We start from the raw sequence: 24,045 nt of genomic DNA on the forward strand, positions 1-24,045 counted from the left end.
TGACAAAGTCCCACATGGCAGGTTGGTTAAGAAGGTTAAGGCTCATGGGATACAAGGAGAAGTGGCTAGATGGGTGGAGAACTGGCTTGGCCATAGGAGACAGAGGGTAGTGGTCGAAGGGTCTTTTTCCGGCTGGAGGTCTGTGACCAGTGGTGTTCCGCAGGGCTCTGTACTGGGGCCTCTGCTATTTGTGATATATATAAATGATTTGGAAGAAGGTGTAACTGGTGTAATCAGCAAGTTTGCGGATGACACGAAGATGGCTGGACTTGCGGATAGCGAAGAGCATTGTCGGGCAATACAGCAGGATATAGATAGGCTGGAAAATTGGGCGGAGAGGTGGCAGATGGAGTTTAATCCGGATAAATGCGAAGTGATGCATTTTGGAAGAAATAATCTAGTTATACAATAAATGGCAGAACCATCAGGAGTATAGACACACAGAGGGATCTGGGTGTGCAAGTCCACAGATCCTTAAAGGTGGCAGCACAGGTGGAAAAGGTGGTGAAGAAGGCATATGGCATGCTTGCCTTTATTGGACGGGGCATAGAGTATAAAAGTTGGCATATCATGTTGCAGTTATATAGAACGTTGGTTAGGCCACATTTGGAGTACTGCATCCAGTTCTGGTCGCCGCACTACCAGAAGGATGTGGAGGCGTTAGAGAGAGTGCAGAGAAGATTTACCAGGATGTTGCCTGGTATGGAGGGTCTTAGCTATGAGGAGAGATTGGGTAAACTGGGGTTGATCTCCCTGGAAAGACGGAGAATGAGGGGAGATCTAATAGAGGTGTACAAGATTATGAAGGGTATAGATAGGGTGAACAGTGGGAAGCTTTTTCCCAGGTCGGAGGTGACGATCACGAGGGGTCACGGGCTCAAGGTGAGAGGGGCGAAGTATAACTCAGATATCCGAGGGACGTTTTTTACACAGAGGGTGGTGGCGGCCTGGAATGCGCTGCCAAGTAGGGTGGTGGAGGCAGGCACGCTGACATCGTTTAAGACTTACCTGGATAGTCACATGAGCAGCCTGGGAATGGAGGGATACAAACGATTGGTCTAGTTGGACCAAGGAGCGGCACAGGCTTGGAGGGCCGAAGGGCCTGTTTCCTGTGCTGTATTGTTCTTTGTTCTTTGTTCTTTGATACCCGCGGTGTATAAGATTTTGATGGGTATCGATAGAGTGAATGCAAGCAGGCTTTTTCCACTGAGGCTAGGGGAGAAAAAAACCAGAGGGCATGCGTTAAGGGTGAAAGGAGAAAAGTTTAAAGGGAATATTAGGGGGGCTTCTTCACGCAGAGAGTTTTAACATTTAAGAAAAATTTGTACGGGTTCATGGATGAGAGGGGTGTGGAGGGATATGGTCCAAGTGCAGGTCAGTGGGACTAGGCAAAAAATGATTCGGCACAGACAAAGAGGGCTAAAAAGCCTGTTTCTGAGCTGTAATTGTCTATGGTTTCTATGAAGAAACCGTTACAAAAGACTGGTAATGTTAGAACCATAGAACCATAGAAAATTACAGCTGAGAAACAGGCCTTTTGGCCCTCTTGTCTGTGCCGAACCATTTTTTGCCTAGTCCCACTGACCTGCACTTGGACCATATCCCTCCACACCCCTCTCATCCATGAACCTGTCCAAGTTTTTCTTAAATGTTTTTTTGCATTAAATGTTAAAAGTGCATTTACCACTTTATCCGGCAGCTCATTCCACACTCCCACCACTCTCTGCGTGAAGAAGCCCCCCCTAATATTCCCTTTAAACTTTTCTCCTTTCACCCTTAACCCATGCCCTCTGGTTTTTTTCTCCCCTCGCCTCAGCGGAATAAGCCTGCTTGCATTCACTCTATCTATACCCATCAAAATCTTATACACCTCTATTAAATCTCCCCTCAATCTTCTACGCTCCAGGGAATAAAGTCCCAACCTATTCAATCTCTCTCTGTAACTCAGCTTCTCAAGTCCTGGCAACATCCTTGTGAACCTTCTCTGCACTCTTTCAACCTTATTTACATCCTTCCTGTAACTAGGTGACCAAAACTGTATACAATACTCCAAATTCGGCCTCACCAATGCCTTATATAACCTTACCATAACACTCCAACTTTTATACTCGATACTCCGATTTATAAAGGCCAGTGTACCAAAGGCACTCTTTACAACCCTATCCACCTGTGACGTCACTTTTAGGGAACTCTGTACCTGTATTCCCAGATCCCTCTGTTCAACTGCACTCTTCAGAGTCCTACCATTTACCCTGTACGTTCTACTTTGGTTTGTCCTTCCAAAGTGCAATATCTCACACTTGTCTGCGTTAAATTCCATTTGCCATTTTTCAGCCCATTTTTCTAGTTGGTCCAAATCCCTCTGCAAGCTTTGAAAACCTTCCTCACTGTCCACTACACCTCCAATCTTTGTATCATCAGCAAACTTGCTGATCCAATTTACCACATTATCATCCAGATCATTGATATAGATGGCAAACAACAATGGACCCAACACCGATCCCTGCGGCACACCACTAGTCACAGGCCTCCACTCAGAGAAGCAATCCTCCACAACCACTAATTAAGTTAATTAAGTTACTTCCATCAAACGGCTTTACCTCAAGGTCTTCATGCAGATAATTGTACAAGATTACTGTCAGATCCAATTGCTCATTTCTTTTGACAGAGTAAGGTAACTTCATGGATATAAAAAATGGTCTGAACACTTTTATCATCTTTGGTTCTGCCACACAGAATCCTGAAAGAGAAACATGGGGAAAATCATCAAATGTATTTCATTTGATCAACATAGTCATTTAACTGTTCACTGAATGTTATTTCAGCCATCACTCTCATAATTTCAATTCAAGGGCTGAACATTGCCACCTCGAGACAATTTTTCTTTTCAAACATGGGCCAGGATGTTTAGAGGATGGTGAATTTGCCATCTTGTCATCGAAGAGTTAGGGAACAACGTGTTCCTGACATTGTGTGCAGCGCACCAGTTAACACTCAAATCAAACATCTGGCCCTCAGTCAGAAGGATGTTGGATTGATTGGGTAAATCAAACAATATATTACCACTTCGGAGACAAAAATGAAGTATAAGACTCTGAGCTAAGTTGATCAATTATGTATCTAAGTGTCTAAAACCTTTATTTCACAGAGAGTGTTGACAATGTGGTCCATGTGGTTATAAATTGAGAAACCTTGGTGTGCCCGTGCATCAGTTGCTGAAAGTAAGCGGACAGGTACAGCAGGCAGTAAAGGAGGCAAATTGCATAGTGGCCTCATAGTGAGAGGATTTGAGTATAAGAATAGGGATGTTTTATTGTAATTAAATAGGGCGTTGGTGAGGCCATGTCTGGAGTGTGGAGTTTCGGTGTCCTTAACTGAGCAAGGATATCCTTGCTATAGAGTACAGCGAAGGTTTACCAGGCTGATTCCTAGGATGACAGGCCTGCCATGTGAGAAGAGACTAAGTCCGTTAGGATTAGATTCAATGGAGTTTGGAAGAGTGAGGCGAATCTCATAGAAACTTAGAAAATTCTAACAGGGTCAGACAGGGTAGATTCAGAAATAATGTCCCAGAGGGTGGGGGAGTCCAGAACTAGGGGTCATAGTTTAAGGATAAGGGGTAAACCTTTTAGAACTGAGGCGAGGAGAAATTTATTCACCCAGAAAGTGGTGAATATATGGAATTCACTACCACAGAAAGTAGTTGAGGCTAAAACGTTGCTGATTTCAAGAAGAAATTAGATATGGATCTTGGGGCTAAAAGAGATCAAGAGATGTGAGGAGAAGCGGGGATCAGGATATTGAATTTGATGATCAGCCATGATCATAATGAATGGCGGAACAGGCTCAAATGGCCGAATGGCCTACTCCTGTTTCTAGTTTCTATGTGTTCACATGAAGTGGTTTAAGCTCATTGTAGAATGCATTTAAGACAATGTTAAATCGTTACATGATAGGGAAAATGGAAATAAATGGTTAATTCAGTGGCAAACAGCACAATGAATGGCTGGCAGCTCGCTGGTCCCTGTCGTGTGAGAAGCTGCAGTGGGTAGGAGTTAGATTACAAGCAGACACTTGTCTCAGTCTGAGAGTCAAGGACAAACCGATTGTGGGGGTTTCAAGGTGGGAAGGCAGTAAGGCCCATGTGCTTGGACAGCTGAAAGGTCATGAGGTTGGTTAGGGGTTAGGAGGGGAGTTAGGAATCATTTGCGGCATCTAAAGTCAACAAATTTTAATTCCAGGTTATTCAAACCTCATGGTCAGCCATGGGGCAATTCGAGCACAGGTCAAAGTGAAAAGAACAAAGAAAAGTACAGCACAGGTACAGGTCCTTCGGTCCTCCAAGCCTATGCCGATCATGATGCCTGCCTAAACTAAAACCGTATGCACTTATGGAGTCCGTATCCTTCCATTCCCATCCAATTCATGTGTTCGTCTAGTTGTCCCTTAAATGCCGCTATTGTACCTGCTCCCACCACCTCCCCAGGCAGCGCATTCCAGACATTCACCACCCTCTGTGTAAAATATTTGCCTTGCACATCTCCTCTAAACTTTTCCCCACGCACCTTATACCTATGTCCCCTAGTACTTGACTTTACTACCCTAGGAAAGAGCATCTGACTACCCACTATGTCTATGCCACTCATAATCTTGTAGACCTTTTTCAGGTCACCCCTCAGCCTCCATCATTCCAGTGAGAACAAACCAAGTTTATCCAACCTCTCCTCATAGCTAATCCCTCCAGACCAGGCAACATCCTGGTAAACCTCTTCTGTACCTTCTCCAAAGCATCCACATCCTTCTGGTAGTGTACTGACCAGAATTATACACAATATTCTAACTAAGGTTCTGTATATCTGCAGCATGACCTGCGAATTTTCATACTCAGTGCCCCGACCGATGAAGGCAAGCATGCTGTATGCTTTCTTGACTACCTTATCCACCTGCAATGCCACTTTCAGTGATCGGTGGACATGTACACCCAGATCTCTCTGCCTGTCAATACTCCTAAGGGTTCTACCATTTACTGTATAATCCTTCATGCATTGGACCTTCCAAAATGCATTACCTCACACTTGTCCGGATTAAACACCATCTGCCAATTCTCCGCCCAAGTCTCCAACCGGTCTATATCTTGCTGTATCCTCTGACAATCTTCTTCACTATCCGCAGCTCCACCAATTTTTGTGTCGTCTGCGGACTTACTAATCAGATGAGCTACATTTTCCTCCAAATCATTTATATATACTCCGAACAACAAAGGTCCCAGAACTGATCCCTGCAGAACTCGCCAGTCACAGCCTTCCATCCCCAGAGAATTACCATGGGTCTCTGGAATTTAGTCCTGTGACAATATGGTTAACATGAGGCATTTTGGATATTGTAAAGGGATGACTTGACATTGCACCTGCGTTTTCTTTTAATTTTCATCTTTTCTTTTTATAATCACATATTCTGTACAAAGTCCAGGTACTACTCAGCTTATCTTGAAGAGCTGCTGCTTCTCCAAGAACTGGTGATGTTGAGATTACAATGGTACAGAAGCAGGACCTTGTGATGGAATGGTCCCTCACATTTCTTACCCCAATGCTCTCAGCTGCCCTCATAGATTTCAACCCATAGGAGGAGGAAAATTACTCCAAATCCCATAAAAAGAGTCGCATACAAAGGAAATCAGCAGTTGTTTGTAGATAGCCTGTGTGTACATGATGAAAAACATGCCGGCACGGTAGCACAGTGGTTAGCACTGCTGCTTCACAGCTCCAGGGACCTGGGTTCGATTCCCGGCTTGGGTCACTGTCTGTGTGGAGTTTGCACATTCTCCTCGTGTCTGCGTGGGTTTCCTCCGGGTGCTCCGGTTTCCTCCCACAGTCCAAAGATGTGCGGGTTAGGTTGATTGGCCATGCTAAAATTGCTCCTTAGTGTCCTGGGATGCGTAGATTAGAGGGATTAGTGGGTAAAATATGTAGGGATATGGGGGTAGGGCCTGGGTGGGATTGTGGTCGGTGCAGACTCGATGGGCCGAATGGCCTCTTTCTGTACTGTAGGGTTTCTATGATTTCTATGCCAATCACAAAAAGAACCACTGCCAAGTGTGAGGAGATGGCAAGATTGACAGTTCTTGCAAATCTGCTCCTAGCCTCCAGCATGGCATAATGGTTAGCACTGTTGTCTCACAGCACAAGGGACTCGGGTTCGATTCATGGCTTGGGTCACTGTCTGCATGTTCTCCCTGTGTCTGCGTGGGTTTCCTCTGGGTGTTTTGGTTTCCTCTCACAGTCCAAAGATGGGCAGGTTAGGTGCATTGGTCATGCTAAATTCTCCCTCAGTGTACCCGAACAGGCACTGGATTGTGGCGATTACAGGATTTTCACAGTAATTTCATTGCAGTGTTAATGTAAGCCTACTTGAGTCACTAATAAATAAAACTTTAAAACTCCATCTATTCGACCTGTTCAGACCAACATTTCTCAGTATATAAACATTGCCTAAGATCATTTCTAACTCTTCAAGCAACCCTTATCGAGAGGAGTATTTAAATAAAACACATGTGCATTGTCATGTCAATCACAAACAAGACTAAACTATATTTCAATAAGTCAAGAATATATTGGGCGGCACAGTAGCACAGTGGTTAGCACTGCTGCTTCACAGCTCCAGGGACCTGGGTTCGATTCCCGGCTTCGGTCACTGTCTGTGTGGAGTTTGCACATTCTCCTCGTGTCTGCGTGGGTTTCCTCCGGGTGCTCCGGTTTCCTCCCACAGTCCAAAGATGTGCGGGTTAGGTTGATTGGCCATGCTAAAATTGCCCCTTAGTGTCCTGAGATGCGTAGGTTAGAGAGATTAGCGTATAAATGTAAAGGGATATGGGAGTAGGGCCTGGGTGGGATTGTGGTCGGTGCAGACTCGATGGGCCGAATGGCCTCTTTCTGCACTGTAGGGTTTCTATGGTTTCTATGATATGACAGTCAGAAGACCACACTCATCCTCATCAGTAGCCATTTGGAAATCCGTACCTTTGTTTGCAAACATGCCGACCGCCTGAATTTCCCAAGTGGTTATGGAATCAGGCATGTAGTTCCTTATCCTATAAGAAAGATTAGAGAGGAAAAAATGTCAATTGAATTAAGGGCTGCATGGTGGCACAGTGAGTAGCACTGCTGCCTCACAGCGCCAGGGACCCAGATTCAATTCCGACTTTGGGTATCTGTCTGTTTACACGTTCTCCCTGTGTCTGTGTGGGTTTCCTCCGGGCGCTCCAGTTTTCTCCTGCAGTCCTACGATGTGCGGCTTAGGTTGATTGCCCCTTGCTGTCAGGGAGATTGGCAGGCTAAATATGTGGGGTTACGGGAATAGGGCCTGGGTGGGATTGTTTTCGGTGCAGGCCCAATGGCCCCTTTCTGCACTGTAGTGACCCTACAATTGTATGAATTGAATTCAAAATCCCGTTGCTGAGATCAACATGGACATTTTTTTGAACATCACGTTAATGAACCAATCGTTCATCTTACACACATTCTAATACATAGGAGGAATTGGAGGAATGGAGGTAAACGTTTGGCAGATGGTGCAGCAGGGTGTCCATCTGATAACATCTGTTCTATGCTGACAATCAAACAGTTGCATTTTTATCCTGACTGCGCTGGAGACAAGATCTGCATTTGCGGTTTCAGAAAACAAGGGGGGTCTCAAGAACAAGGAGGAATTGTTGTTCCAGGCTCCTGGGATTGACTTCACTGTTTGTGTAAATAAGGGCCGTGCAGGAGTTACCCTGGCTGTGAACACTGATCGATCTTCATTCACCGCACGGAGCAAAAACCAATGATATCACCTGTCCTCATACCCACTGTTTGGTTTTCCAGTAATGTCAGAAGAACTCCCTCTTCTTTGTGGTTGTTATTTAGCTTCTTCAGCAGCTGTTCAATTTTCTGACATTGGCCGCAATAAGTAATTGATATTTGGTTTACTGCATTTAACTTCTACATTATTTCTGTTCCATTGTCTATCAAAGAATCCCTACAGTGCAGAAGGGGGCCCTTGGGTCCGTTGAGTCTGCACCGACAACAATCCCACCCAAACCCTATTCCCGTAATCTCCCTGACACTAAGGGGCAATTTAGCATGGCCAATCAACCTAACCTGCACATCTTTGGACTGTAGGAGGAAACCAAAGCACCTGGAGGAAACCCACGCAGACACGGGGAGAACGTGCAAACTCCACACAGGCAGTGACCCGAGGCTGGAATTGAACCCGCGTTCCTGTCACTGTGAGGCAGCAATGCTAACCACTGTGCCACCATGTTGCGCATCATCTTGCTAACTTTGCTTTCTCAATTTTACCAGAAGTGTACAATTGTAAGAGGTTATTTATTCCATCAGGTGCTGGTTCCTTAGCAGGGCAATATTCTTAGATTCACTCCCACATTGCTTTATCTATTTTTCATTACTTTGTTTATTCAATTATGTTCGCAATTTCCTTTTGAAGGTGACTATTGAATCTGTGCCCAACGTTTATTCAGGTAGCCCCTTCAAACCAGAAGCAATCATTACTTAAAATAGATTTCATTTGTTGGTTCTGTTCACTTCACAATCATCTTCAATGTATATCTCCTCCTTATTGGCCCTACAGGCATTTCAAAGAGTTTAACTGTATTAACTCTATCTACAGCTTTCGTGATTGTACACAACTCATCAAATCTCATTTTGACCTCCTCATCTATGGAAGGTAACAGCAGTTTATGTGGATAATACATGTAAGTGTAATAACTGTATGCGTGGAAGCAATGAGAGTTCCTTCTTTGCCCTCCCCAAGGTATTGGCTTTGCTTGTGAACAGTGATGCCCAATTTGATACAATTCTAAGTAAGACCAAACTATTATTCTGTGTTTGGTATAACCTATTTTCTGGCCAGCGATAGCTCTGTGATGAATGTTCTGCATTTAACACTTGAATTTCCTGCTCTAAACGACACCTGCCCTTTCCTAATAATAATGTTGCCAGTGACTGCAAACAATTTATTTACTGAAAGGTTGGCTATATTCACCACGGTGTGGTCCCATGAAACCAGCTTACTTGTGATCTCCTGCACTTAAGACCTCGACCGTTTTCCACAACCAGCTGTGGGGAAACACGCTGCGAACATGGACATCTGTTTCATCAAAAAATTCTTCATCCACTTTCACAGCAGCTGAAAGAAAGAAAATGGGCAAGAAGAAAACATTAAGTGCCTGTTGGTGGGGTTACTGACATGGCCGGTACTCCTTAACTTTAGACAATACAAGACTCACGAAGCCAGTGTCTCAGTTTAAAGATGTAACTTGATTTAGACCAACAGCTGCTAGGAGACCATCAAAGAGTCAGGGCAGCTCTGAGATAGAGCAGCTAGGCCGCTCCAACAAAATCTGATGTATACAATTCAAAACAAATCAATTATAGATTTTTCTTATTAATTACTCCTGCCTTTCATTAGCTTTAAATCAATCATCTTCAGTATACATAAATAAACAATATCAATACCTGCCATATACCTTAGCCAATCAAAGAACAAAGAACAAAGAACAACACAGCACAAGAACAGGCCCTTCGGCCCTCCAAACCCGTGCCGCTCCCTGGTCCAAACTAGACCATTCTTTTGTATCCCTCCATTCCCACTCCGTTCATGTGGCTATCTAGATAAGTCTTAAACGTTCCCAGTGTGTCCGCCTCCACCACCTTGCCCGGCAGCGCATTCCAGGCCCCCACCACCCTCTGTGTAAAATACGTCTTTCTGATATCCATGTTAAACCTCCCCCCCCTCACCTTGAACCCCTCGTGAACGTCACCACCGACCTGGGAAAAAACTTCCCACCGTTCACCCTATCTATGCCTTTCATAATTTTATACACCTCTATTAGGTCACACCTCATCCTCCGTCTTTCCAGTGAGAACAACCTCAGTTTACCCAATCTCTCCTCATAACTAAGCCCTTCCATACCAGGCAATATCCTGGTCAACCTCCTCTGCACTCTCTCTAAAGCCTCCACGTCCTTCTGCTAGTGTGGCGACCAGAACTGGGCGCAGTATTCCAAATGCGGCCGAACCAACGTTCTATACAACTGCAACATCAGACCCCAACTTTTATACTCTATGCCTCGTCCTATAAAGGCAAGCATGCCATATGCCTTATTCACTACCTTCTCCACCTGTGACGTCACCTTCAAGGATCTGTGGACTTGCACACCCAGGTCCCTCTGCATATCTACACCCTTTATGGTTCTACCATTTATCGTATAGCTTCCCCCTACATTAGTTCTACCAAAATGCATCACTTCGCATTTATCTGGATTGAACTCCATCTGCCATTTCTTTGCCCAAATTTCCAGCCTATCTATATCCTTCTGTAGCCTCTGACAATGTTCCTCACTATCTGCAAGTCCAGCCATTTTCGTGTCGTCCGCAAACTTACTGACCACCCCAGTTACACCTTCTTCCAGATCGTTTATATAAATCACAAACAGCAGAGGTCCCAATACAGAGCCCTGCGGAACACCACCAGTCACAGGCCTCCAGCTGGAAAAAGACCCTTCCACTACCACCCTCTGTCTTCTGTGACCAAGCCAGTTCTCCACCCATCTAGCCACCTCCCCCTTTATCCCATGAGATCCAACCTTTTGCACCAACCTACCATGAGGGACTTTGTCAAACGCTTTATGAAAGTCCATATAGACGACATCCACGGCCCTTCCCTCGTCAACCATTCTAGTCACTTCTTCAAAAAACTCCACCAGGTTAGTGAGGCATGACCTCCCTCTCACAAAACCATGCTGACTATCGTTAATGAGTTTATTCCTTTCTAAATGCGCATACACCCTATCTCTAAGAATCCTCTCCAACAACTTCCCTACCACGGACCTCAAGCTCACCGGCCTATAATTTCCCGGGTTATCTTTCCTACCCTTCTTAAATAACGGGACCACATTAGCTATCCTCCAATCCTCTGGGACCTCACCTGTGTCCAGTGACATCTTACATCGCATCGTACTGTCTGGCATAATTGCATTTTATTAGTCCGTAGAATCCAGAAGCTAACTCCTGTCTTGGCTGACCCCATTTCCTGTGTAGCCTAGTAACCTCAGATGCTAGCCCAGAGTTCAAATGAATGTTCCCATGGGTTTCCTTAAAGGTCACTGCCTAACCAGATTAACACATGACTCCACATCTGGGCATGCATCCATCTAGAGGCCAACTAGAGGTGAGGCTATATTGGATCTGGTGCTGGGAAATGAGCCAGACCAGGTGCTAGACTTGGAAGTTGGTGTGCATTTTGGTGATAGTGACCACAATTCGGTTACGTTCACCTTAGTGATGGAAAGGGATAGGCATGAACCTCGGGCCAGTGGTTTTAGCTGGGGGAAGGGTAATTATGAGGCTATTAGGAGAGAATTAGGAAACATAGGTTGGACTAGGAGATTACAGGGACTGGGAACGTCCGACATGTGGAGTTTTTTCAAGGAGCAGCTACTGCGAGTCTGTGATAGGTATGTCCCTGTCAGGCAAGGAGGAATTGGTAGGGCTAGGGAACCGTGGTGCACCAAAAAAGTTTCTTTGTTGGTTAAAAAGAAAAAGGAGGCTTATGTTCGGATGAGACGTGAGCACTCGGGTAGTGCACTAGAAAGCTTTAGATTGGCTAAGAGGGAGTTGAAGAGCGAGCTTAGAAGGGCTAAAAGGGGACATGAGAAGACTTTGGCGGATAGGGTTAAAGAGAATCCTAAGGCGTTCTATAGGTATGTCAAGAACAGAAGGTTGGTTAGGGCAAGTTTAGGGCCAGTTATAGATGGCAGAGGGAAGTTATGTGTGGAACCGGAGGAGATTGGTGAAGCATTGAACCAATATTTCTCTTCGGTGTTCACGCAAGGGGACATGAATATAGCTGAGGAGGACACTGGGTTGCAGGGGAGTAGAATAGACAGTATTACAGTTGATAAGGAGGATGTGCAGGATATTCTGGAGGGTCTGAAAATAGATAAATCCCCTGGTCCGGATGGGATTTATCCAAGGATTCTCTGGGAGGCAAGAGAAGTGATTGCAGAGCCTCTGGCTCTGATCTTCAGGTCGTCGTTGGCCTCTGGTATAGTACCAGAAGATTGGAGGTTAGCGAATGTTGTCCCATTGTTTAAGAAGGGGAACAGAGACTTCCCCGGGAATTATAGACCGGTGAGTCTCACTTCTGTTGTCGGCAAGATGTTGGAAAAAATTATAAGGGATAGGATTTATAGTTATTTGGAGAGTAATGAATTGATAGGTGATAGTCAGCATGGTTTTGTGGCAGGTAGGTCGTGCCTTACTAACCTTATTGAGTTTTTTGAGAAAGTGACCAAGGAGGTGGATGGGGGCAAGGCAGTGGACGTGGTATATATGGATTTTAGTAAGGCGTTTGATAAGGTTCACCATGGTAGGCTTCTGCAGAAAATGCAGATGTATGGGATTGGGGGTGATCTAGGAAATTGGATCAGGAATTGGCTAGCGGATAGGAAACAGAGGGTGGTGGTTGATAGTAAATATTCATCATGGAGTGCGGTTACAAGTGGTGTACCTCAGGGATCTGTTTTGGGGCCACTGCTGTTTGTAATATTTATTAATGATCTGGATGAGGGTATAGTTGGGTGGATTAGCAAATTTGCTGATGACACCAAAGTCGGTGGTGTGGTAGACAGTGAGGAAGGGTGTCGTAGTTTGCAGGAAGACTTAGACAGGTTGCAAAGTTGGGCCGAGAGGTGGCGGATGGAGTTTAATGCGGAGAAGTGTGAGGTAATTCACTTTGGTAGGAATAACAGATGTGTTGAGTATAGGGCTAACGGGAGGACTTTGAATAGTGTGGAGGAGCAGAGGGATCTAGGTGTATGTGTGCATAGATCCCTGAAAGTTGGGAATCAAGTAGATAAGGTTGTTAAGAAGGCATATGGTGTCTTGGCGTTTATTGGTAGGGGGATTGAATTTAGGAGTCGTAGCGTTATGTTGCAACTGTACACAACTCTGGTGCGGCCGCACTTGGAGTACTGTGTGCAGTTCTGGTCCCCACATTACAGGAAGGATGTGGAGGCTTTGGAGAGGGTGCAGAGGAGGTTTACCAGGATGTTGCCTGGTATGGAGGGGAGATCCTATGAGGAGAGGCTGAGGGATTTGGGATTGTTTTCGCTGGAAAGGCGGCGGCTAAGAGGGGATCTTATTGAAACATATAAGATGATTAGAGGTTTAGATAGGGTGGATAGTGATAGCCTTTTTCCTCTGATGGAGAAATCCAGCACGAGGGGGCATGGCTTTAAATTGAGGGGGGGTAGTTATAGAACCGATGTCAGGGGTAGGTTCTTTACCCAGAGGGTGGTGAGGGATTGGAATGCCCTGCCAGCATCAGTTGTAAATGCGCCTAGTTTGGGGGCGTTTAAGAGATCCGTAGATAGGTTCATGGACGAAAAGAAATTGGTTTAGGTTGGAGGGTCACAGTTTTTTTTTTTAACTGGTCGGTGCAACATCGTGGGCCGAAGGGCCTGTTCTGCGCTGTAATGTTCTATGTTCTATGTTCTATCTTGTCTGGACAGTGAATAAACCCTACTCATGAAAAGTGTTCTAAATGTTCTCTCCATCCGAAACTTTACTGATAAATCTTGCATATTCTCAAGATTTAAACATTCTCTTGGAACATGGTTAATGCCTCTTTTCATGATGCCTCGCAGCAAATTGCTCTTGACTGAAGTGAACAATATATCTTAACAATACATTAAGACATTCAAGAGATCGGCATATGTGTTTTAAAATCATAATCATTTGTCTAAATCTCTTACTGCATCTGATATGTGTAAATTGCTTTCTTGTTAGCTCATAAGCTTGTTTTAAAAGTCATATAACTTAATACTGGTAGTTCTATATGCGCCTTAATGTTTAAGTTTTAAAATTTGACGAACCTATTAAGGTTCTCCCACTTAGTGACTATTTCATGCACGATGCAATTAGACTCCATCTCTGCTCGTTCCATTGTGATAAATGAACAAGAAACTACAATCCATCTTACAATCACTGACAGATATTGATTCATGATTAATTTGATTTGCTATGCTTGAAACTTGTTTTCAAATTCATTCATGGCTTCGCCCCTCCCTACCTGTATAAGTAACTCCCTGACCCTTCTACACTCATTGGATTCCAGCCTCTGGAGAACCTGGTACTTTAATTGTTCCACCATTGGCGGTCTTGCCTTCAGCCTCTGCCCTAAGCTCAGGAATTTCATATCATAATATCTCCGGTCATCTACACCTTGTTCATCCCCTCATAAACTCCTTCACAATGAACTTTTACCAAGATCTTCATAAACAAATTCCATGTGTGTCCTGGTGTCTCACAGCTTTTCGTGATCACGCCTGTGAATCTGGCTGGAAGAATGCATAGAAGGTGCTATATGAATACAAGTTGTTCCCGTAGGCACAATGTCTACAATGATGCATATCTTCCACCATCTGCTAATGTCTCAGTTATTATTCCGTTCTGATTCCAGGGATGAATTACATGTCTTATAATGACAGTTTGATAAGTTTAACCCCATACTCGCTGGAGTTTAGTAAAACTAAATGAGATCTAGTTGAGGATTGGAAAACACTAAAGGGGATTGTCAAGGTTGACGTGGAGTGAATGTTTCCTCTTGTTGGACATTCTAGACCAAGAGACCATAGTTTTAGGGTGATGCGCGACAATCAAGCACATGGAACAAGGCTTCAGTTATTGAAGGCTTTTATTATCAAACAATGGAACTAACTAACACGAGTACACCAGTTCAGACTGGAGGGGTCCTGCCGGAGCAGAGGGTCTTATACCTCTCCTCCGGAGGCGGGGCCCCACCGGGATGTGCCATAATAACATTTACCACAGGTAAACACCCTAACCCAACAACATTATACAACCCCCACAGTGACAACACCCTAACCCAACAGTAACATAAGAACAACCCCCAGTGGTAACCAACGATGGTTCACCACATTCACCCCTCCTTTAAAAACAAAGGCCGGCGGGGTGCAAAAAACAGGTCATATATGTACAAAATTCACAAGTCCAGACGGTCTGGAGGACCGCACCGTCGCTGTGATCTCCTCAACACCGGTTGCGAAACCGGAGCAGGTGCTTGCGGTGGCGTTCTCTCCAAAACAGCGTCCGGCTGTCCCCTCAAGGACTCCCGGGCCGGTTGGCCCTGGTGAGGCGATGGTGCAGGGGATCCTGGAACCTTCTGTGGTGGCGCCGATCTCCGAGTCTCAGGCAAGCTGTACATGGGAGTATAACTGTTATGCACTGGTCCCGGTGCTGACCGCGCCACGTCTGGGGAAGAAATAAGTAGTAGGGGATTCGTGACAGGGGGTATGGGAGCGACAGGAGTTGCTACGTCCCCTGCGGGCGCCAGGTCTCGAATGGAGACAGTGTCCTCTCGCCCGTCAGGATATGCCACATAGGCATACTGAGGGTTGGCGTGGAGGAGTTGGACCGGTTCGACCAAGGGGTCGGACCTGCGAGCCCTCACATGTCGCCGCAGAAGGACGGGTCCTGGGTACGTCAACCAGGCTGGTAATGAGATCCCCGAGGACGACTTCCGAGGGAATGAGAACATCCTCTCGTGGGGAGTAGCATTGGTTGCCGTACACAGGAGGGAGCGGATAGAATGGAGCGCATTTGGAAGGACCTCCTGCCAACGGGAGACTGGAAGGCCCCTGGATTTCAGTGCCAGTAGGACAGCCTTCCAGACTGTAGCATTCTCCCTTTCCACCTGTCCGTTACCCCTAGGGTTGTAGCTCGTGGTTCTACTAGAGGCAATCCCGAATGAGAGCAGGAATTGCCTCAAGTCGTTGCTCATGAACGACGAGCCCCTGTCGCTATGAATGTAGCAGGGGTACCCGAACAGGGTAAAAAGCTCACTAAATGCCTTAATCACGGTGGCAGTCGACGTGTCCGCACAGGGGACAACAAACGGGAACCGGGAGTACTCATCTATTATATTGAGGAAATAGACGTTCCGGTCCGTTGAGGGAAGGGGGCCCTTAAAATCCACACTCAGCCTCTCGAAAGGGCGAGTGGCCTTGACCAATTGTGCCCGGTCTGGTCGATAAAAGTGCGGTTTGCATTCTGCGCAAATCCGACAGCTTCTCGTCACTGACCTGACATCCTCCACCGAGTAGGGCAGGTTGCGGGCTTTGACGAAGTGGTAGAGTCGGGTGACTCCAGGATGACACAGGTCATTGTGGAGGGCCTTCAAGCGGTCCTCCTGCATGATGGCGCATGTTCCGCTCGAGAGGGCATCCGAGGGCTCATTGAGCTTCCCTGGACGATACATAATATCGTAATTATAGGTGGAGAGCTCAATTCTCCACCGCAAGATCTTATCGTTCTTGATCTTGCCCCTCTGCGTGTTACTGAACATAAACGCCACGGATCGTTGATCCGTGATCAGAGTGAACCGCTTCCCCGCCAGGTAATGGCGCCAGTGTCTGACTGCCTCCACAATGGCCTGAGCCTCCTTCTCCACCGCTGAGTGCCGAATTTCGGGGCCTTGAAGGGTGCGGGAAAAGAACGCGACGGGCCTGCCTGCCTGGTTTAGTGTGGCGGCTAGGGCGAAATCAGATGCATCACTCTCCACCTGGAAAGGGATGGATTCATCCACCGCGTGCATCGTGGCTTTCGAAATGTCGCTTTTCAAAGCCTTGAAGGCCAATTGGGCCTCCGGCGTGAGTGGGAAGGTCGTGGACTTGATGAGCGGACGAGCTTTGTCCGCGTAGTTGGGGACCCACTGCGCATAATACGAAAAGAACCCGAGGCATCTCCTCAGTGCTTTCGTGCTAGCGGGCAAGGGAAGTTCAGTAAGGGGGCGCATACGGTCTGGATCAGGGCCAATGACCCCGTTTTCCACCACGTATCCAAGGATAGCTAACCTGCGCGTACGGAATACGCACTTCTCCCTGTTATAGGTCAGATTCAGGCGAGATGCAGTGCGCAGAAAGTGTTGGAGATTCGTGTCATGGTCCTGCTGGTCATGGCCGCAGATGGTGACGTTATCCAGGTACGGGAAGGTAGCCCGCAACCCGTTCTGGTCCACCATTCGGTCCATAGCACGCTGGAAGACCGAGACCCCATTGGTGACACCAAATGAAACCCTGAGAAAATGGTATAGACGACCATCCGCCTCAAAAGCCGTATATTGTCGGTCCTCTGGGCGGATGGGGAGTTGATGGTAGGCGGACTTAAGGTCTATGGTAGAGAACACTCGGTACTGCGCAATCTGATTGACCATATCAGAAATGCGCGGGAGAGGATACGCATCCAGCTGCGTATAACGGTTAATGGTCTGACTGTAGTCGATGACCATCCGAGGTTTGTTCCCGCTTTTGACTACCACGACCTGCGCTCTCCACGGACTAGCACTGGCCTGTATGATCCCTTCCTTGAGGAGCCGCTGAACCTCAGATCTAATAAAGATCCGGTCTTCAGCGCTGTAACGCCTACTCTTAGTAGCGATGGGCTTGCAGCCTGGTACCAGATTCTTAAATAAGGATGGTGTAGTGATTTTCAGAGTGGAAAGATTGCATGCGGGGCGCTTTGGGCAATTTGGAGGCTGCGGCTGATTCCCTACTGCCAGTGAAGGGAGTGGCCCACCGTACTGTAGGATCACACTCTTCATGTGGACCATAAAATTTAGTCCGAGGAGAATTGGCGCACAAAGGTGAGGTAACACAAGGAGCCTGTATTGCTCGTAAATTGTGCCCTGTACCTCTAGAGTTACCATACATCGTCCTTGGATCGGTACAGACCGGGACCGTGATGCCATGGAAATTGTCTGCTTGGCAGGTAGAACCCGGAGTCCACACCTTTTAGCAGTGTCAGGGTGTATGAAACTCTCGGTGCTCCCACTGTCAAACAGACAATTCACAGTACGACCATTTACCTTGATATCCATCATGGAATTCTCAAGCCTGTGGTGCTTTGTCTGGTCCAGGGAGATCGACGCCACCGTTGGCCCCTGGGCGTCACTGCATGCCGCCGATGTTGATGCTGAGGACCCCTGCTGGTCGCTCCTAGTCGTCGTGGACCATGATGGCCGCCCCCATGAATCGCACGTGGGCGAGGGCGCCAAACGTAGCGACTCCTGGTGGTCTTCCTCCTCCTCCGTCAGCCACGATGGCGCCGTCCTGGATTCGCACGTGGTCGGACCTCGTTGGTACTGCGACGCCGAAGGAGATTGTCTCCGCTCTGGAGGGTTACAAGCTGCACTACCGTTTTTGGACTTCGACCTGCAAACTTTACCATAGTGGCCCTTTTTACCGCACTGGCTGCAGATTGCCGTTTTTGCCGGACACTGTTGCCGTGGATGCTTGGCCCCACCGCAAAAATAGCATCGCTGGCCGCCTGGAGCTGCCGCCGTCGTCGGATCGATATGGGAGCGCGAGCCCGCGGGGCGAGGAGGGATTTGAGCTTGCTCTTGCCACGTTGTCTCCACGTGGTCCTCGGGGTACAGAGCCAAGCTTTTCGACGCCGCTTCCAGCATCTCAGCCATCTCCATCGCTTGGGTCAAGTTGAGGTTCCCTTTCTCCAGTAACTTAAGCCGGATGTACGAGGACCCTACCCCTGCTACGAACGCGTCTCGGGCGAGGTCGTACATGTATTGTTCGGCTGATACGTCTTTACAATCGCAACCCCTGGCAAGCTGCAGGAGCTCATTGGCGTAGTCCTCCATGGTTTCGCCCGACTGCCGACGTCGTGTAGCGAGGAGGTAACGAGCGTGTATCTCGTTGGGTGGTTTCGTGTATCGTTTCTTCAAGAGCTCGACGGCCCTCGGGTAAGTGGTGGCCGCACGAATCGCAAGATAAATCGTGTCGCTTACCCTTGCGTGGAGGACTTGGAGTTTGTCGCTGTCTGTAGTAATAGATACAGAGGCTGCCAGGTAGTCTTCGAAACACTTCCACCAGTGGTCGAAGGTGTTAGCGGCACCGACCGCACGTGGGTCCAACGCCAGACGATCTGGTTTCAAAATCTGTTCCATACTCTCTTTTTACTGCTGAGAGTTTTCTGTTTGATAATAAAATTGATGCGCGACAATCAAGCACATGGAACAAGGCTTCAGTTATTGAAGGCTTTTATTATCAAACAATGGAACTAACTAACACGAGTACACCAGTTCAGACTGGAGGGGTCCTGCCGGAGCAGAGGGTCTTATACCTCTCCTCCGGAGGCGGGGCCCCACCGGGATGTGCCATAATAACATTTACCACAGGTAAACACCCTAACCCAACAACATTATACAACCCCCACAGTGACAACACCCTAACCCAACAGTAACATAAGAACAACCCCCAGTGGTAACCAACGATGGTTCACCACATAGGGGTGGCAGATTTAAAACAGAAATGAGGAGGAATTACTTCACTCAAAGGGTCGTCAATCTGTGGAACTCTCTACCCCAGAGTGCAGTGGATGTTGGACTTAACAAATTTATGTAGGAGATAGATAGGTTTTTAATTGGTAGTGCATTGAAGGATTATGGGGAACAGTGGACAGGAAGGGGGTAATGAGGCTGAGATTAGATCAATCATGATCGTATTGAATAGCAGAGCAGGCTCAAGTGCCTGAATTGCATACTCCTGCATTTGTTCTTATGTTTACACCGAACATGCCCAGCAGGAATTAGACCATTCATCTCAACAGATCCATACCAGTGTTGATTTCCCATCTGAGCTTCGTGCTATCCTTTTTCTTCCAAACAGTTTTTTTATCCACACTTGGCAATTGTGCATACTTGAAGCTTAGATACTAGATATCTGGGATAGAATTATGTGAAGCAATACATTGAGATAAACCACAAAATTAAATGTCATGATACATAAATTGGCATTATTTTCTCGAAGCGCGTTCTACTTTTGGGATGAGTTTGAATTATGTTGCAGGCAGATAACCTCACTGCTCCAATGCCTTAATCGCTGCCTGAAATAAAGTGCACTCCTCCACCTTAATTTAAACTCTATCTGTGTCATGTTCGCTGCATAATTTCAGTTGTGTGCAGGTCTTCACAGGGGGCAGTATCCATTATTCCCTTTCATTTGAGATGGGGATTAAACATTTATTTTGGGGAAGTAGCATTGCAGAACAAAAACAAAGAGTTTGCCTAAATGCTTATTTAGTGCATCACGTTCAGAAGAAAGATATTTCCAAAGCGTGATATGTACATTCGCGCCAGATTCAAAGCTTGGGCCTTGAGTCCAGCTCCACGAAAAAGAAAGTCAGTGGGTGAAACTGAAATCCTATCAGCCAAACTGGTTGAAGAGTCTGCTTCAATATCAATGGATGGCGTGTATGACCTCAAGAGCCATCCTGAATTTTTTTTAAATCCCACTCCCTCCCCATTGCTCCAATCCAGTTTCACCACCCAGAAATTTCTTGGAACGTTCAAATGTCACTGAGTCAAGAGTAGAGTCAAAGCTAAAAGAAAACCTGAAGCAAATCAGGACATTGCAAATAGAAGAACTGACAGTGTTATTGAATAATGCCATTCTTCTTTTGGTAGGGGAGAGAAATGTACTTGTGGTAGCAGTGCAAAAGTAGGAACAATTCCATCGGCTTTTCATCCTGAGTGCACATCAATTCGGATTTCCTTCAAACTCTCATTTGTTTCTAGCTGCGATAACAGATGTAATCCCATTTTGTCTCCCCTTCATTCCTTACACAGATTAACATGTAATATACAGCAAGAGCAATTGGGCTTAACAATACACGTTGGTCATGCCAACGGCGCTCGCATACACTGATTATCAGCCTGGTGAATATTTTTACACCTGCTTCAATTTTATTTATATAACATTGAATCCAGAATAGTTCACCAGGCGTGATGCTCCACATGTTTAAGACATTTTTTTTCGACTCTAGCGCACTAAAAATGAACCCTTTTAGCATAATTATTACTGTTAGTAATTAGCATGCCAGCCAATTATACAATGGTTAAATAAATTGAATTGGCATTCTGAGTGGTTACGGTTCAGTTCTGAGGCCAGCTGACCAAACAGAAGGTGGAGCAGAGGCAACTACTGCTTACCTCTTGCTATTGAATCCACCTTCAATGACTGATTCTTCCTCAGTTCCACTCCATAGTCACAGCATTTCTGGAAAACCAGGCGGCAATCCAGCTCCTTGACACGGCTTGTCCTCTCCTCGCAACTGTGTGGCATTAAGATTTTGGTGAGACCGTCCGTGCAGCATTTTCGCAATCTGCTGTCTGTGTACTCGTTCACTGCAGAGAGGCGAGAAAACAGAAAACATGGTAAACTGTAACATCAATTGCTCAGTAAGTTACACGTTGACACCACCTGACCCACAGGTAGGATTGCAATAATTTAATTCTACAGCCCTGCAAACTAGGTGACAATGTGGTGATAAAGTTTATGGGAATCATAAGCTTATCCTAATATCATATTGACGCTAAATAACAAGACAGTAGGACAATAATGGACATTCGATAGCCATGATGGTTCTTTGATCGAACTACCTACTTAGTCACATTCCCTCACTCCTTCCCCATGCTAGCAGTAGTAGCAAGTATTTTGCACTGATGATCTCCTTGGATTTTCTCCTTGGAGAGACGTAGGATGAGAGGAGACCTAATAGAGGTATATAAGATGTTGAGAGGCATAGATCTGGTGGACTCTCAGAGGCTTTTTCCCAGGGTGGAAATGGCTGCCACGATAGGACACAGGTTTAAGGTGCTGGGGGGTAGGTACAGGGGAAATGTTAGGGGGAAGTTTTTCACACAGAGGGTGGTGGGCGAGTGGAATCGGCTGCCATCAGTGGTGGTGGAGGCAAACTCAATAGGGTCTTTTAAGAGACTCCTGGATGAGTACATGGGACTTAATAGGATGGAGGGTTATAGGTAGGCCTAAAAGGTAGGGATATGTTTGGCACAACTTGTGGGGCCGATGGGCCTGTTTTTGTGCTGTAGTTTTTCTATGTTTCTATGATTGCATCAGTGGAAATAGTTTCATTTCATTTTAAAACATTTTAAATATTACATTAAAGCGAAGAATGCATTTCAGACATGTTCTTTGGTACTCACATTTTCCAGCATACTGACGCTGTAGGTTTAATGCTCTCCTTTGTCTTCGGACTTCGTTTTTGCACGAATATTCTATAAATTAATCAAAAGCAAGTTCCAAATCAAAATTAATCCAAATTATAGATGGAATTTTTGTTTTATTTTTATTTTGGGGAGATTTCATGGAGAAGCATGTTATCAAGGCAATCAGAGAGCAAGCTATGCTAGACCTGATAAAATGCAATGAGACATGATTAATTAATTAATTACTTCAGGGTAATGGTGTGCTGAGGTAAATATGATTATCAGATGGTTTAAAGTCACATTCAGTTTTTGACAAAGTAGAATGATGTAAGAATAGTGTATTAAACTGAAGAAGACAATTACGAGCTGAAGCGCTATCAATTAGGCAAAAGACTACTTGTGTGCCAATACTAGGCTTTTATTCATTCTAGAACTAGGAGCATATCCGAACAGATAACCGACCTGAACTGAACAAGGGGGAGGAAACAGCCACCTCTATACTAGGTGACAAGGAGAGGAGCCGGCAGGGGATGTGTCCAGGCATGACAAACACAACAACGGTGGTCCAGACAGGACAAAGGCGCAACTGCAGTCCACCACACGAGCGTGTGAAACGGCATTAGTTATGGTGAACTGGGAAATTTAGTTAATGGAAAGATCAGTAGAGACGCAGTGGCAGACATTTGAGGATATATTTCAAAATATATGGCCTTTATCAATCGAGGGATTAAGGTTAGGAGTCCGGGGATAATGATGCAGCTATATAAGACCCTCGTCAGACCCCACTTGGAGTACTGTGCTCAGTTCGGGTCGCCTCATTACAGGAAGGATGTGGAAAAGATTGAAAGGGTGCAGAGGCGATTTACAAGGATGTTCCCTGGATTGAGTGGCATGCCTTATGAGGATAGGCTGAGGGAGCTCGGTCTTTTCTCCTTGGAGAGACGAAGGATGAGAGGAGACCTAATAGAGGTATATAAGATGTTGAGAGGCATAGATCTGGTGGACTCTCAGAGGCTTTTTCCCAGGGTGGAAATGGCTGCTATGAGAGGACACAGGTTTAAGGTGCTTAGAAATCTTAGAAACCCTACAGCACAGAAAGAGGCCATTCGGCCCATCGAGTCTGCACCGACCACAATCCCACCCAGACCCTACCCCCATATCCCTACATATTTACCCACTAATCCCTCTAACCTACGCATACCAGGACACTAAGGGCAATTTTAGCATGGCCAATCAACCTAACCCGCACATCTTTGGACTGTGGGAGGAAGCCGGAGCACCCGGAGGAAACCCACGCAGACACGAGGAGAATGTGCAAACTCCACACAGACAGTGACCCAAGCCGGGAATCGAACCCAGGTCCCTGGAGCTGTGAAACTGCAGTGCTAACCACTGTGCTACCGTGCCGCCCCTGGGGTGTCTGGGGTGTAGGTACAGGGGAAATGTTAGGGGAAAGTTTTTCACACAGAGGGTGGTGGGCAAGTGGAATCGGCTGCCATCAGTGGTGGTGGAGGCAAACTCAATAGGGTCTTTTAAGAGACTCCTGGATGAGTACATGGGACTTAATAGGATGGACGGTTATAGGTAGGTCTAAAAGGTAGGGATATGTTCGGCACAACTTGTGGGGCCGAAGGGCCTGTTTTGTGCTGTAGTTTTCTATGTTTCTATGTTTCTAAAACAGAAAAGTGAAAAACTCAAAAAAGTGGAACAACCTTGGCAAACTAATTCACTGTAAAAGTTTCTATTGGTGTGTAAAGACTGACAAAAATGAATGTTTGAATATAGTCAAAAGTGGGAGCATTCATAACGAGAATAAAGAAATCGCTGAGGAATTAAATTTGTACTTTGAATCATAGAATAGAATCACAGAAACCCTTCAGTACAGAAAGAGGCCATTCGGCCCATCGAGTCTGCACCGACCACAATCCCACCCAGGCCCTATCC

At 46.1% G+C, this 24,045-nt stretch overlaps 1 protein-coding gene across 4 annotated transcripts in view; it reads right to left on the bottom strand.

Moving 5' to 3' along the window:
- LOC144497122 (complement C4-like) overlaps window positions 1–24,045 on the bottom strand; it is a 469,428-nt gene that overhangs the window by 203,030 nt on the left and 242,353 nt on the right. For all 4 annotated transcript variants that reach the window (XM_078217916.1, XM_078217917.1, XM_078217918.1 and 1 more), the window contains exons 16-20: window positions 22,099–22,170; window positions 21,085–21,279; window positions 9,072–9,186; window positions 7,017–7,087; window positions 2,601–2,740 (exon numbers count right to left, since the gene is read on the bottom strand). In XM_078217916.1, the coding sequence (XP_078074042.1) occupies window positions 2,601–2,740; window positions 7,017–7,087; window positions 9,072–9,186; window positions 21,085–21,279; window positions 22,099–22,170 (593 nt within the window). The remainder of the gene's footprint in view (window positions 1–2,600; window positions 2,741–7,016; window positions 7,088–9,071; window positions 9,187–21,084; window positions 21,280–22,098; window positions 22,171–24,045) is intronic.

The sequence above is a fragment of the Mustelus asterias genome, chromosome 8, assembly GCF_964213995.1.
Source record: "Mustelus asterias chromosome 8, sMusAst1.hap1.1, whole genome shotgun sequence".
Classification (NCBI taxonomy): domain Eukaryota; kingdom Metazoa; phylum Chordata; class Chondrichthyes; order Carcharhiniformes; family Triakidae; genus Mustelus; species Mustelus asterias.